The sequence below is a fragment of the Scyliorhinus torazame genome, chromosome 10 (genome assembly GCF_047496885.1).
Source record: "Scyliorhinus torazame isolate Kashiwa2021f chromosome 10, sScyTor2.1, whole genome shotgun sequence".
Taxonomy (NCBI): Eukaryota; Metazoa; Chordata; class Chondrichthyes; order Carcharhiniformes; family Scyliorhinidae; genus Scyliorhinus; species Scyliorhinus torazame.
The window spans coordinates 115,576,426-115,592,675 of NC_092716.1; the positions used below are offsets into that span (position 1 = coordinate 115,576,426).

Genomic DNA, 16,250 nt, shown 5'->3' on the forward strand with positions numbered 1-16,250 from the left:
TCTGTCATTGTCAAGTCCACCCCTTCAAAGGCCTTTGCACCCTCTCCCCCCGCTGCACATAATGGGAATTCCCCACCCAACAATTGGACTCCCCAGAGGGCCTGCCCATGGCACAAGTCAGCACAGGCTGGCAGTGCCAACCTGGCAGTCCCAACCTGTGCCAGTGCACGGTACCCAGGCATGTGCCTCTTTCCTGTGGGCTGAACGTACCTTGGCACCACTAGTGGTATCCCCTCAACTGCTTCACATTCTTAAAAAGCTGTTTTGAACCTCACCGATATAATGACATGTCAGCGAGGTATGAATAGTTAGTGAGGGGGTACATATGGTGAGGAGGCCCTTTAAGCATATTGCAATTGAGTGAAATGTATTAAAATTATGTTCTCTTGTTACATCACCGGTCAGAGGTGGGAAAAATTGGGAAATGAGGGGTACAATTTAACGGAAAAATGTCCAAGTTCATTTGTTCCGCAGCGAGTTTCCCACCGGCTCTGCCGGCGAGTTCCCCACTATCAAATGACACTTTCACATTTATTGGGTACAGGGGAGTTTTTCTCCAGTTTAGCCCACACACTGGGCATGATTTAACTAAATGGGAACAAAGTCCCATAGCGAGCGCGTTTAGCCGCGTGTTTCCCAACGCTTACAGCACTGAGAAGCTCAACGCTATAAAACGGCACTCTGTTAGATGGGGTCCTCAGTGGGGAAATGCACCCAAGGCCACACATAGCCCCGTTTTGTGCACTGAGGCGCTCCTTTCCCTGGAACTCCTCAGTGTAGTGAGAGATCGGGATAACATTTTAAAATGGCGCCTCGATCTTTGGAGTCCCTGAAGCGATTCCTGATTCCCCCCCAAACCCCAAATGCACTATGGGAGGGTCCACGGTAACCCCGCCAACCCCCCCAATACCCATACAGGGCACCCCGGCCCGATCCCCACCGGACAAAAATATGCCAGCTTGGCACCTCGGCGGTTCCAGCCTGGCACCCAGGTGGAAAAGACAGGGTGCCAAGGGGGCACCAGCAGTGCCAGGGTACCACCCTGCCCAAAGGCATGCAGCTGGTGGCCTCCAATCCCCTGGGAGACTTCCACCTGGTCCCCATTTGTAGAGACCAGTACTAAATGGCGCTCGGCCAAGGTCTCCGAGGCGAAGGAGATAGATCCCAACGCCTCGGGTACCTCAGGAATCTGCACGTAAAAGTGAAGCTAGCTGTCTCGCTTTAATATTTGCGAAAAGTTAATCCTGCCCACAATGGGCAGGATTTACATCGCAACGGCACTGCGAGCCAGGTAGATCCCAGGAGCGCGGCTTCCCGGTTTCTTGTCGGCCTCGCAGCACCGCAGCGAACTGTCTTTCAGCGCAGTGTGGCTGTAAAATCGTGCCCTGAGAATTTTTTTCAGCATTGGGGATCTGAACTCGGAGACTGGGCTGCCATTTTGAAAAGGTGCCCTGATTTCTAAGTAACACCCCCACCATGGGCAATTTCACCCCCCACACACGCATGGATATTACCCCACACACCCAAGTGAGGACACCCTGTCCCTGGAGGCCACCCGTCTTCTGGCCTCCCATGACTTTCAGAAGGCCTTTGATAAGTTCTGCACAGTAGCCTTGTAACTAAATACTGAGCATGTGGAGTCAGGAGACAAGTAACAGAAAATATAGCAAACTGGTTACAAGACAGACAGGCAGAAGTTGAGAAGTGGTGTTCCACAGTAATCAGTGCTGGGACTACAGTCTCTCTCCATGCACAAAAATCATTTGGATTCTGGCATTCTAAGTATATTATCTGACTTTCTAGACCACGCCAAACAGAGGGTATCATTACAACAGTAAGAACAATTTAATACTTCACAGGATTAATTTTTGTACTAATGAAATGAGTGGCCTGTGGTCAGTCTCCACCAGGAACGTAGGCAGCCCATACACGTAATTATGAAACTTTTTGAGACCCGTGACCAGCCCCAGGCATTCTTTTTTGATCTACGCAAATCTACGCTCTGTTTCAGTCACTGCCCTCAACACATATGCTACCGACAGCCAGCTGTCATCTGCACCCTGTTGCAGAAGCACCGTTCACCAAGGCCATCCTGAGACACATCAGTCAAAACTTTCGAGTTTTTTGTCGGATCAAAGAAAGCAAGGACTGGCGCTGTTGTTAGCGAGACCCGCAGCGCCTGCCACTCCTGCTCCTGCTTGGGTGTCCAGTTGAAAACAACATCTTTCTTGATTGAATCTCGCAAGTGAGACGTTTTGGACGCCAGGTTAGGGATAAATTTGCCCACAAAGTTTATCATGCTGAGTACACGCAAGACGCCCTTTTTGTCTGTGTGACGTGCAGCGTTAGAATGGCCTTGATTTTTTCACCATCCGGCTGCACAGCTTTTGCCAATAATCTTGTCCTAAGAATGTGATGATATCCACCCCGATCTGATACTTGGTCTGATTTAGCTTGAGGCCATTTTTTCTAACCCTTTGTCGGACTAGCTGCAACCTTTGATCATATGGACCGCCAGATGATGATATCATCAACGTAGACACGGATGCCTGCTAATCCTCCTGCAACGTGCTCCATTGCACGGTTGAAAATTTCAGACAGTGAGATGATACCGAACGGCTTCCTAAAGGGTGTGTTGAACGTACACAATCTGGTACTCACGTTGTCAACGCTTCAGTTGCCAGAAGTCTTGCGACGCAACCTGCTGGCTGAAACAGGTCGCTCCAGCCATTTCACATGCTATCTCTTCCCTATTCAGGATCAGGTAATGCTCCCTTTTTATATTTAAGTTGAGATTCTTGGGGTCCATACAGACCCTGAGGTCGCTATTCCTCTTCTTTACACACACCATGAAGTTGACCCAGTCGGTGGTCTCCTCGATGCACCTGATGACTCCCAAATCCGTCATTTGTGAAGCTCCGCCTTCAGCTGGTCCCTCAGCGAAGCAGGCACATGTCTGGGTGTGTGTACGACCGGCTTTGCATGCTCCTTTAGCTGAATACAATATGTGAATGGCAAAGTGCCAAATCCTTGAAACGGATAGTCCTCCATGATGAACTCTGCAAAGGTACATCGGTGGGATGTCATGCTATCTGCCGTAGACACCCATTTGACGAGCCCAAGCTGTTCACAGGCTGCCATTCCCATGAGCAAGTTGCGGTCTGTCTCTACAATGGAAAACATTATTATTTGTGTTCTATCCTTGACCATGACTTCAAGCTCATGCTTCTAAAGTTGTGATCTGACCCCCATTGTAATTCTTCAGAATTACCACCCGGCGAACCACTGTAGGCTTGATTTTGAGGCGATCCACCACTGACAGTTGGAGAAAATTGGCTCTTGCTCCTGTGTCAAGCTTCCATTAATCGGCCTGCCGTTAATCAGTGACGGGATCGTCCATCTGTCCTCTATGGTCCCCTCATTCGCGTCATTGTGGCTGCAGATCGTGAGGGCACATATTTGCCTTTACCAGTCGAGCCCTTTGTGACACTTACTGAGATCAGGGACAAATCAGCCCTGTCTTCGGTGCATGTATCTGTACCCACAGTCACCGATTTTGTCCGGTCAAGCGTCGGACGTATGGTGCATCGCCTCGCAAAATGACCCATCCTGCCACACTCGTAACAAACCTTCCCCAGTGCAGGATATCGTTGTGGGAGATGTCTGGGAGATGCCGCACTTCTGGCACAAAATGGCACATATGGTCAGCCTCCCAAAATGGCCGACTAAATCAAGACCACAGGCTGGATTCTCCATTTCAGGGACCATGTCCCCACGCCCTTGTGAAAACTGTGGTCTTTTATGCCAGAAGAACTGGCGTCAAAAGGCCATAGATTCACAGCCCTGCAGGGGGCTAGCACGCAGTTGTCGTGGAGTTCGCTGCTCAGCTGCTGATACGGCCTCCCACACTTCCCAGTCAGAGGCCACGCATACGCAGGGCGGCAGCCTCCAGCGGCTGCACCGTGCTCCATGGCGGACTCAGAGTGCGGACCTGGATCGTGGAAATAGTGCCCCCGATCGGCCGCACGCCCGACCAGGACCACCTGCACAATAAAGGTCCAGTCCCGTATGAGGGCCCCCCTGCCCTCTAATCGGCCTGTCTCTGACTATGGTGGCCGTGGGCTGAGTCTGCAGCTGCCACGAGAGTATCCCGAACGGCAGCACCATAAGTGGTCCACGACGTTGGGAATTTGTCAGGTCGGGACGGAGAATAGCGGGGCAGGCCTCTGGCAATGGCCTCTGGTGGTGGATACTGCGCACTTTTCCGGGGGGTGGGGGGGGGGGGGGGGGGGGGAGGGAGAATCGCCGAACTAGCAGTGGTTCTGAGTTCATGCGGGAACCTGGATTCTCCGCCCCGGCGCCGAACGCAATTTCGACATCGGGTTGCGGAGAATCCAGCCCCATGTTTCTTGTGAGGCTGCATAACAGTCCGCTCAAAATGGTTGCCCGCACTGAGACCACATTTCATATTTAACGTCATCACAATGCTTCCAAAATGACCACCCATTTATTTTTCGACTGTGCCACAGTGATTATGGCGGCAGTGTCTTCTTTGGGACTAGCATCACATTTTTTAAGCTGAATGTATGGAGCTGTTGCGCAGCCATCTCACTCGCCTGGCAGATTTTGATAGCATCTTCAAGTGCGAGGTCGTTTTCGCTCAACAATCTCTCACAGACACCATTATTTGATGTGCCAAAAACTATTTGGTCCCAGATCATCCACGACTGGAGATGGTCAAAATTGCAAGAGTGGGCCTTCAACCTTAAATCTGTCGCAAAACTGTTAAACCATTCATCGGCCTTCTTGGTGTGTGTACGAAATAGCTATTTTTGAAACGTTCTGTTCCTTTTTAGAGAGTAGTCCCGATCGAAATGATCTATCACCTTGTTGTATCTCCTGTTTTCTCCTTTGCTATCAAAAGTGAAGATATTGTGGATTGCAATTGCTTGAGGACCTGCTACTATGAGCAATGCAATGCACATAGGCTGCGCCAGGAGGCCAAGGGCAAGACATGGAGTTCAAATTGCTGTTTAAAAATGCACCAGTTTTTGTCTGTGTTACCCAAGACCTGAAGCTGGTGGGGTGCCTTTGAACCTTCCATCTCGAGCATCACTGCTGTTCACTGCGCTGAGTTGCAGTTAGCTGTAGTTCATCAGGTCAGCTGAAGATCCTTCCTCTTGTTCCATTCTTCGGCCGGTTTTTCTTTGTCTTTTCTGCAGTCAGCTTTAAGTGTTCAGCACTCCTGGTACCATGTTTTGTTCTGTGGTGTCACCGTTCATAAGGATGCACACAGATATTGCATTTGTTTAACTAGCACGATGTTTTGTCAAACACGTGGAAAGGTAGCTAACAGAAATGAATATGTGCAGACAAAGTTACTCGGGAGTTACTCTAAGTGCGACTGTCCTGTTGCACGACCTATCACCAACTGCCTGGTGTCCCACGTCACATGACCAGGGTCTGACACCACCAACTGGTTGGAGGTCGCAGTACCAGCTATGTACAATATCATTCACCAACATATCACCACAAGGATGAGAAGCCATGAATGAATGGCGGAGCAGACTTGATGGGCTGAATGGCCTAATTCTGCTCCTATGTCTTATGATCTTTGCCCCAACCGCCGATTTTCTGCCCCATCAGAAAATGCATTCTGGGCATTCTGAGAATCCCACCTAATAGTTCTTCCCAATTTTTGATTAGAGGGGATTTCTGCTCATTGAAAACCGGAAGTGAGACAAGGGCCTTGATTTCGCTGCAGGAGCAAATCTCGCAATGACCGCTCACTTTGGCAAGTGGCCAAAAACAGAATTTATGCTGGCAAGAACTCAGAATGTGATGTTTCCAGCCCACTCCACTAACGTAATCAGGTTCACACCCAGTGAGAGCATGAACCTGATTATTATAAAATTAAGTTGATTTAAGTATGCTTAAACAGCTTAACGCCATTGCTTCTGGGGCGTCAGATGTTCCTCATGCTGGCGGGAAACACTGCTGGTTTCCAAAATCCGAAACCTGTCATGAGGACCACGCCGGGAGCTCAGAGGTGAGTAGAGCCGTCGGGTGGTGAAGGACATGGCATTGTGCCCCAGCACCCAGTCAGAACCTGACATGTTCCATATTTTTGGAAAATTACACCCAAGCAGTCTGAAAATTTGGAAAGGTAGAGAAACCCTGAGGTAGAGTTGGTATGTGTAAACTAAAGCTGTGTTTTCAAATGATGTCACCAAGGGCAGCATTTCGATGGGAAATACGAGGGGCTAAGTGCAGATGCTTGACACGGTCGCCAGAGACAATGGTGCTAGAGCGAAAAGAGTCATTGCAGGTGATCATGTGGCTATTATTCGGCAGATCAGAATGAAACCAGGCGAATGCAATCCAACCCAGTGTGGAGAGACATTGAGAAAGATGGTGTTAAAGGCTGCAGAAAGTCACAAAGGAGGGGAAGGAATAGTTTACCTTGGTGACTTTGATCAGAGCCGTATGAGTACTGTGGGTGTCAGAAACCTGACTGAATAGATTCGAGTATGGAATGCCGGGAAAGATTGGCATGGATATTTGATGAGAGGAAAACTGTGAAAATTTAAATTTATGTCAATAAACTTGCAAGTGGCAAATTAATTTCAACATAGCCAAGTGTGAGATGGCGTGTTTTTGGAGGAGGAAAAGAGGCCACATACTCTGAAAAATAAGGGCTCGAATTTTCCAGCTCCGACACTGCGGGTCCCACCGTGGCGGCTGCGGCAAGTCAGCCAAAAGTCCATTGACTTCGGCAGAACCGGAAGATCCTGCCGGTGGGTGGGGCCAGAGAGTCCTGCCCAAAGGGGTCTGAAGAGTAAGGATACAAAGAGATCCAATACAGGATGCAGGTTTACAAATCATTAGAAACAGCCAAGCAGGTTAGCAATGCAGTAAAACGTACAAATAAAGTACAGGTATTTTTTCTGGAGGAATAGAATTCCAAACCAGGGACCTTCTTTGAAACTTCATTGAGCACTTCCTCATCTGAGGCATAACCAATGTTTAATAAACATTTAGCATAACCTCTTTGCTTTAGTACATTATGTCCTGTTAATAAAACTCAGGATTTCCCCATACTCATACTGACAGCCAGTTAAGCATGTTTTACCACCTTCAAATAGTTGGGCACGTATCGACTCACTCAGTTTAAAATTGGTCCATTTAATGTATGCTGTAATTCTTTGTTCCAACATGTTTCAGGAAAAAGTAGCAGGAATATGCATACAGGGACATCAAGTTATTAGAAGCAATGCACTTACTATGTACAACGCACTGCCTTAAAAAATCCCTTAAGGAGTTACTCCCTTGGCCCATCGTGAGAGCCATCCCGTTTGGTGAGACCTGTTGTAATCTCTGCCCACATGATTCCCAGTCCAAGGGAGCGGAGAATCACAGAGGGCCGGAGAATAGAGTGCCGGGCCTACTAAGTATATGCAAATGGATCATTAAAACCCATATGCATTCATTTACAACCTGCCGCTGGCACGTGTGTGTGAACCTCCATCCCACCGCAAGTGGGGTGTCAGATAGGCGCCCGCCGACGCCCAGTGCCGATCCCGATGTTGCGATTCACCGCCACATTGGGATCCCGTTACCGGCGGCGGGCAGTGGAGAATTCAGGCCATCTTTTTCCTCCGTGAAGACACCTGCAAAGTACTCATTCAGTACCCTGGTTATACCCCCTGTCTCCACCAAAAGATCTTTTTTTTTCAAATTGACCCCCACCTCCTTTGACCACCTTTTCATTCTTATAAAACAGTTGGTTTCTCTTTTATGCAACCTCACAATCTTTCCACATACTTTCTTTCCCCGCCCTTGTTTTTAATTTCCACCTCTCTTCTGCACATTTTGTCTGGTGTAATTGCTATTTTTCTCATGCCTCTATAATGTTGCTTGAAACTTTTCTCTAAAAATACATGTTGTTAATATACAACAGCAGAGCAGAGCCTGCAAAATCTTGTTAAGATGTTTAGGGATTGTGGAACAGTGTTGTACCCAATTGGCACAAGCAATGCATTGCCTTACAAAATGAATAATAATAACAATCTGAATTGGTGTTTCAAGTAGGCTTGCATTAATACTGCAATGAAGTTACTGTGAAAATCCCCTAGTCGCCACACTCCGGTGCCTGTTCGGGTACACTGAGGGAGAATTCAGGATGTCCAATTCACTCAACAAGCATGTCTTTCGGGATTGTGGGAGGAAATCAGAGCACCCGGAGGAAACCCACGCAGATATGGGGAGAATGTGCAGACTCCGCACAGACAGTGACCCAAGCCGGGAATCGAACCAGGGTCCCTGGTGCTTGTGAAACAACAGTGCTAACCATTGTGCTACGATGAGCAACAATGGTGAATTAATCAAGGATCTTTTGACAACCATTCATTTATTTGAAAGAAAATTTAAAATGCATTGATGCAAGTTTATCTTAAAGAGAATGTAACTGGCATAATTAGAAAATACAGCACAGAACAGGCCCTTCGGCCCACGATGTTGTGCCGAACCTTTGCCCTAGATTAATCATAGATTATCATTGAATTTACAGTGCAGAAGGAGGCCACTCGGCCCTTTGAGTCTGCACCGGCTCTTGGAAAGAGCACCCTACCCAAACTCAACACCTCCACCCAACACCAAGGGCAATTTGGACATTAAGGGCAATTTATCATTGGCCAATTCACCTAACCTGCACATCTTTGGACTGTGGGAGGAAACCGGAGCACCCGGAGGAAACCCACGCAGACACGGGGAGGACGTGCAGACTCCGCACAGACATTGACCAAAGCCGGAATCGAACCTGGGACCCTGGAGCTGTGAAGCAATTGTGCTATCCACAATGCTACCATGCTGCCCTTGAGAACAAATAAATCTACACTATATAATTTTACCTTAATCCATGTACCTATCCAATAGCTGCTTGAAGGTCCCTAATGTTCCCGACTCAACTACTTCCACAGGCAGTGCATTCCATGCCCCCACTACTCTCTGGGTAAAGAACCTACCTCTGATATCCCTCCTATATCTCATATTCTCATATTTCTCACATATGTGTAAAAGGCCTTGGGGTTTTCCTTGATCCTACCCGCCAAACATTGTTCATGCCCTCTCTTAGCTCTCCTAATCCCTTTCTTCAGTTCCCTCCTGGCTATCTTGTATCCCTCCAATGCCCTGTCTGAACCTTGTTTCCTCAGCCTTACATAAGTCACCTTTTTCCTCTTAACAAGACATTCAACCTCTCTTGTCAACCATGGTTCCCTCACTCGACCATCTCTTCCCTGCCTGACAGGGACATACATATCAAGGACACGTAGCACCTGTTCCTTGAACAAGTTCCACATTTCACTTGTGTCCTTCCCTGCCAGCCTATGTTCCCAACTTATGCACTTCAATTCTTGTCTGACAACATCGTATTTACCCAACCCCCAATTGTAAACCTTGCCCTGTTGCACGTACCTATCCCTCTCCATTACCAAAGTGAAAGTCACAGAATTGTGGTCACTATCTCCAAAATGCTCCCCCACTAACAAATCTATCACTTGCCCTGGCTCATTACCCAGTACTAAATCCAATATTGCCCCTCCTCTGGTCGGACAATCTACATACTGTGTTAGAAAAGCTTCCTGGACACACTGCACAAACACCACCCCATCCAAACTATTTGATCTAAAGAGTTTCCACTCAATATTTGGGAAGTTAAAGTCACGCATGACTACTACCCTATGACTTCTGCACCTTTCCAAAATCTGTTTCCCAATCTGTTCCTCCACATCTCTGCTACTATTGGGGGACCTATAGAAAACTCCTAACAAGGTGACTGCTCCTTTCCAATTTCTGACTTCAACCCATACTACCTCAATAGGGCGATACTCCTCGAACTGCCTTTCTGCAGCTGTTATACTATCTCTAATTAATAATGCCACCCCCCCCCCCCACCTCTTTTACCACCCTCCCTAATCTTATTGAAACATCTATAACCAGGGACCTCCAACAACCATTTCTGCCCCTCTTCTATCCAAGTTTCCGTGATGGCCACCACATCGTAGTCCCAAGTACCGATCCATGCCTTAAGTTCACCCACCTTATTCCTGATGCTTCTTGCGTTGAAGTATCCACACTTCAACCCATCTCCGTGCCTGCAAGTACTCTCCTTTGTCAGTGTTCCCTTCCCCACTGCCTCATTACACGCTTTGGCGTCCTGAATATTGGCTACCTTAGTTGCTGGACTACAAATCCGGTTCCCATTCCCCTGCCAAATTAGTTTAAACCCTCCCGAAGAGTACTAGAAAACCTCCCTCCCAGGATATTGGTGCCCCTCTGGTTCAGATGCAACCCATCCTGCTTGTACAGGTCCCACCTTCCCCAGAATGCGCTCCAATTATCCAAATACCTGAAGCCCTCCCTCCTACACCATTCCTGCAGCCACGTGTTCAACTGCACTCTCTCCCTATTCCTAGCCTCGCTATCACGTGGCACCGGCAACAAACCAGAGATGACAACTCTGTCTGTCCTGGCTTTTAACTTCCAGCCTAACTCCCTAAACCTGTTTATTACCTCCACACCCCTTTTCCTACCTATGTCGTTGGTACCAATGTGCACCACGACTTCTGGCTGCTCCCCCTCCCCCTTAAGGATCCTGAAGACATGATCCGAGACATCCCTGGCCCTGGCACCCGGGAGGCAACATACCTTCCGGGAGTCTCGCTCGCGACCACAGAATCTCCTATCTATTCCCCTAACCATTGAATCTCCTACAACTATTGCTTTTCTATTCTCCCCCCTTCCCTTCTGAGCCCCAGAGCCAGACTCAGTGCCAGAGACCTGGCCGCTAGGGCCTTCCCCCGGTAGGTTATCCCCCCCAACAGCATCCAAAACGGTATACTTGTTTTGAAGGGGAACAGCCACGAGGGATCCCTGCACTTTCTGCCTGTTTGTTTTTTTCCCCCTGACTGTAACCCAGCTATTCTTGTCCTGTACCTTGGGTGTGGTTACCTCCTTGTAACTCTTCTCAATCACCCCGTCTGCCTCCCGGATGATCCGAAGTTCATCCAGCTTCAGCTCCAGTTCCCTAACACGGTCTTTGAGGAGCTGAAGTTGGGTGCACGTCCCGCAGGTATAGTCAGTGGGGACAACGGTGGTATCCCTCACCACCCACATCCTACAGGAGGAGCATATAACTGGCCTAGCCTCCATCCCCTCTTACCTGACAGAATATAGCTGCCCTGTGGACTAACTAGATCTCCGCCCTCCGACCCTGCTCCCAGTCAGCTACACTTTCTGTAAACTCCTGGCTCTCTTCTCACTCTTTGCGGAAATGTCGGAAACAAAATGAAAGGAGCACCTTACTCCCTCCTCACCTAACTCCCTCGGTCACCAAACTCTCACTATCGCACTCAAATGCACCAAATTCAGCACTCCCTCGGTCACCAAACTCTCACTATCGCACTCAAATGCACCAAATTCAGCACTCCCTCGGTCACCAAACTCTCACTATCGCACTCAAATGCACCAAATTCAGCACTCAGTGCAAACAAAGTCTGCACTGTAGGGGATCACTTTTATACTGTGAATCTAGCCTCTGAAAACTGGCCTAATCCAATTAACTAATTAACAAGCTCCAGCTGCAAGTGCCTACAAGTCGAAGCCTGTTTAAAGCTTATTGAAAATTCACCTTCTTCTAAACCAAACAGCAACTTTTAAGTTCATTAACTAAATAAAAGAAAGACTAAACTTTAGATAAAAATGAAGCCTTATACTCCCTCGGTCACCAAACTCTCACTATCGCACTCAAATGCACCAAATTCAGCACTCAGTGCAAACCTAATGCTGAGGTATTAAAGCTGGATTTACCGCCCCGGTCCCAATCTTGATAGCAATCCAGCGACTCCTTTAGGGATTAGCACACATAAACCTGGGTGGTACATCAGTGCCAACTGTTCTGCTGACACATGATGAGTGGTCAAAAAGGTGATGCAGCAAAGCCTGAAAACAGGGACAGAACTGTCACCTGAAAAATTCAACTCTTTTAGGAAAGACAAAGCAAAACATGGGAAGGGAGGTAGGATCATTGGAACTTCCCTGAAAGTGATAGCTGGATTGCTGGATTGACAGAGAGAGAATGGCCTTAACCGCAACGGCAACGAAGAATAGAATCATAGAATCCCTTCAGTGCAGAAGGAGGCCATTCGACCCATCAAGTCTGCACCGACCCTCTGAAACAGCACCCCACCCAGGCCCACACTCCCAACCTAATCCTGGAAACCCTGTAACCCCACCTAACCTTTTGGACACTAAGGGGCAATTTAGCATGACCAATCCATCTAACCTGCACATCTTTGGACTGTGGAAGGAAACCAGAACACCCGGAGGAAATCCACGCAGACACGGTGAGAGCATACAAACTCCACATAGACAGTCACCCAAGGCTGGAATTGAACCCGGGTCCCTGACGCAGTGAGGCAGCAGTGCTAACCACTGTACTGCCCCAAATAGATCCAACCCAATAACAATAATGGGCAGCACGGTAGCATTGTGGATAGCACAATTGCTTCACAGCTCCAGGGTCCCAGGTTCGATTCCGGCTTGGGTCACTGTCTGTGCGGAGTCTGCACATCCTCCCCGTGTGTGCGTGGGTTTCCTCCGGGTGCTCCGGTTTCCTCCCACAGTCCAAAGATGTGCAGGTTAGGTGGATTGGCCATGACAAATTGCCCTTAGTGTCCAAAATTGCCCTCAGTGTTGGGTGGGGTTGCTGGGTTATGGGGATAGGGTGGAAGTGTTGACCTTGGGTGGGGTGCTCTTTCCAAGAGCCGGTGCAGACTCGACGGGCCGAATGGCCTCCTTCTGCACTGTAAATTCTATGATAATCTATGATAATCTATGAATAACAAGATTTTGACTCTTTAAATATTGATATATTTCCTTTTATTATATCTAAAGAGAGGTAACTTTTGTTGTTTTCTCTTACATAGCTGTTAGATAGTCTGGGCCAGGGTCCAAGTGGCCCCCCTATTCCTCCCCCCGCTCTGTTTGCAGTGATGAGATACCCTGTGGAGCGAAGGCCCAGTTCAAGACAAAATGTATTGAGCTGTTTCCAGCTTTTACCTAATCCAGACGAAGGAAAATTGTTGTTTGAAGAAAAGAAAGAACCCGAGCCGGAGCCTGAACCTGTGATCCAAATTATTAAGGTACATCTGGCGTTAGAGTGTACGTTTGTGCTGAGTGAAAGCAGCTAATTATCGGCATGGGAAATATTAAATACATGAGTTGCATGTGTCAGTTGTGGTTCAGTTTGTGACATTCTCCCCTAAGTCTGAAGATTGTGGGTTCAAACCTCACTCCAGAGCCTTGAACAGAAAATCTACGCTGAAACTCCCAGTGTGGACCTGAGAGTGCTGCGATCGCAGTTGATGTTATAACTGGATGGGAAGATCCTAGAATGGAACCCTGGCTCAAAAGACTGTAAATTTTACATTTTTATGGAAAACGTGGAGGAACAGACTTATAGGACTGCTAATCAGTTTTAGCAATAAGAAAAAAAAATTATTAATCATGAAAAAAATGGATTAAGATACTATATTCCTTTACTTCCCCTTAGCTGACAATTACACGCAGATTTTAAGATTAACACAGGGTGTGATTTAATGGGACAAAAACCAGAGTCACATTTCAGGTGGGTTTAGCAGGGCAGCGCCGAGAAACACTCCGTTTTTTTTTTATAACAATAATCTTTATTGTCACAAGTAGGCATACATTAACACTGCAGTGAAGTTACTGTAAAAAGCCCCTAGTTGCCACATTCCGGTGCCTGTTCGGGTACACAGAGGGAGAATTCAGAATGCCCAAATTACCTAACAGCACGTCTTGTGGAAGAAAACCGGAGCACCCGGAGGAAACACATGCAGACACGGGGAGAACCTGCAGACTTCGTACAGACAGTGCCCCAAGTTGGAATCGAACATGGAACCTGTCATAATATACACAAGTATATCATGGTGCAGACACACACTGATGGACACACAGTGGGACCAATCAACATACACAACACCGCAGCCAATCACCAGTGAGAGCACACGCAGTACAAAGACAGGGGGCATCAGAGTTCCCGCTCATTCGAGTAGCAGCTAGCTAGGAGCACTGAGCTCACAGCCTGCAACACAGACATTCACCATGTGCTGAGTGCATCAACTGGTTAGAACAAGGCAAAGGTCTTTAGTTAAAGCTAGTATTGTATTTACCCACAGTTCAAGTATGTTTAAATAGTTAACCTTTTAATGAAATAGTGTTGCACCACTTCAAGTGTTGGTGACCTGTATGTGATCCAGAACATCCAACACATCATGATACCAGGAGTGGTTGCATACTAGCACTTCTTAGACCTACCTGAAGTCATCTGACTTCTGCCAGCATTCCGTCATCCTGCAACATGGACAACATCAGCACCCCGCCGCCGCCGCTCCGCATCGCCGGCAACCTCGGGGCCAACTGGAAGATTTTCAAACAGCGCTTCCAGCTCTTCCTCGAAGCCACGGACACCAGAAAGATTGCTCTCCATGGCCAGGGACCATGCCATCCACATTTTCAACTCTCTCACCTTTGCAGATGACGAAGACAAGACAAAGTTCAAGACGGTTCTCCTCAAATTCGACACTCACTGCAGCGTAGAGGTGAATGAAAGTTTTGAACGCTGCGTGTTCCAGCAGCGTTTGCAGGGTAAGGACGAACCTTTCCAATCCTTTCTAACGCACCTCCGCATCCTTGTGCAATCTTGCAGCTATGGGCCCACCTCCGACTCCATGGTACGCGACCAGATCGTTTTCGGTGTTCAGTTGGACCCCCTACGTCAGCAGCTCCTCAAAGTAAAGCAACTCACCCTAGCGACCGCCATCGAGACCTGTGTCCTACATGAAAATGCCACCAGTCGGTACTCCCATACACAAGCGGCTGAAACGGCGCAGCAAGGTCCCCACGAGGCGGAACGGGTCCAAGTGATTGAGCACCTGCAGGGCCTCAGCCTGGATGAGGGCAGCCATTTTGCGCGCTCCCGCGCTTGAACGCACCAAACGAGGAGACGATGACGTGGAGGAACAAAATGCGCAGGCGCGCACCACGCATGTCCGCACCGCGCATGCGTGGTGGCGCAGTGAACGTGCTGACGTCACGACGTGCGGCAACTGTGGCTCCACCCATTTAAAGCGGCAATGCCCCGCAAAATCTCGACAATGCCTACGATGTGGAAGACTTGACCACTATGCTGCCTGCTGTCGAGCAGCTCAGCCTTCCAATTCATATCGCTTCAGCGAGCCTTGCAGGAATGTTCGGGCAATTCAACCCACGGCACCGAGTCCGATTCCAACCTCCCACACAGCAGTGACACCGAGGAGCTGAAGGCGCCTTTTCGAGTCGGTGTCATAACGAAAAGCAAAGACACCAGCCGCTGTCGGTATACAGCATCGATCCAAACGATGAGTTGTGTGCCACTCTGACGATCAACCAGAATTCGTCGCCCACCTCAGAGACTTAATTTGTGAACTTTGTGCACTAATGGACTCTCTGGTCTGTTCTGTTCTTCCGTTTAATCGTTCAAGTGGTTTGTATATAGTGTTCATTTCGTTATTTGTGTGACACACTGTTTTTTCTGCACCAGGCACCTTCCCATGTAAATAGCTTAGTTTTATGTACATAGTCCTGTAAATATCTCGCACATACGTAGTCAGGAACATTCACCACACACTATTTATTGTCATGCAGGCACATTTTTAATATAAAATGAGGGATGTCATAATATACACCAGTATATCATGGTGCAGCCACATCCTGATGGACACACAGTGGGACCAATCAACATACACAACACCGCAGCCAATCACCAGTGAGAGCACATGCACTATAAAGACGGGGTATCAGAGTTCCCGCTCATTCGAGTTGCAGCTAGCTAGGAGCACAGAGCTCACAGCCTGCAACACAGACATTCACCATGTGCTGAGTGCATCAACTGGTTAGAACAAGGCAAAGGTCTTTAGTTAAAGCTAGTATCGTATTTACCCACAGTTCAAGTATGTTTAAATAGTTAACCTTTTAATAATATAGATGTTGCACTACTTCAAGTGTTGGTGACCTGTATGTGATCCAGAATACCCAACACATCAGAACCTACATTGCCTTTTTATTGGTCTCGGCAGGGAAGGTCCCATCGAGGCTGCACTTACACAATTTCCTTCACTGACGAGCTAAGC

General features: G+C 48.1%; 1 protein-coding gene across 1 annotated transcript in view; it reads left to right on the forward strand.

The window, feature by feature from the left end:
* hydin (HYDIN axonemal central pair apparatus protein) overlaps positions 1-16,250 on the forward strand; it is a 1,604,351-nt gene that overhangs the window by 1,044,763 nt on the left and 543,338 nt on the right. The window contains exon 48 of the mRNA XM_072518656.1: positions 12,987-13,202. Within this exon, the coding sequence (XP_072374757.1) occupies positions 12,987-13,202 (216 nt within the window). The remainder of the gene's footprint in view (positions 1-12,986; positions 13,203-16,250) is intronic.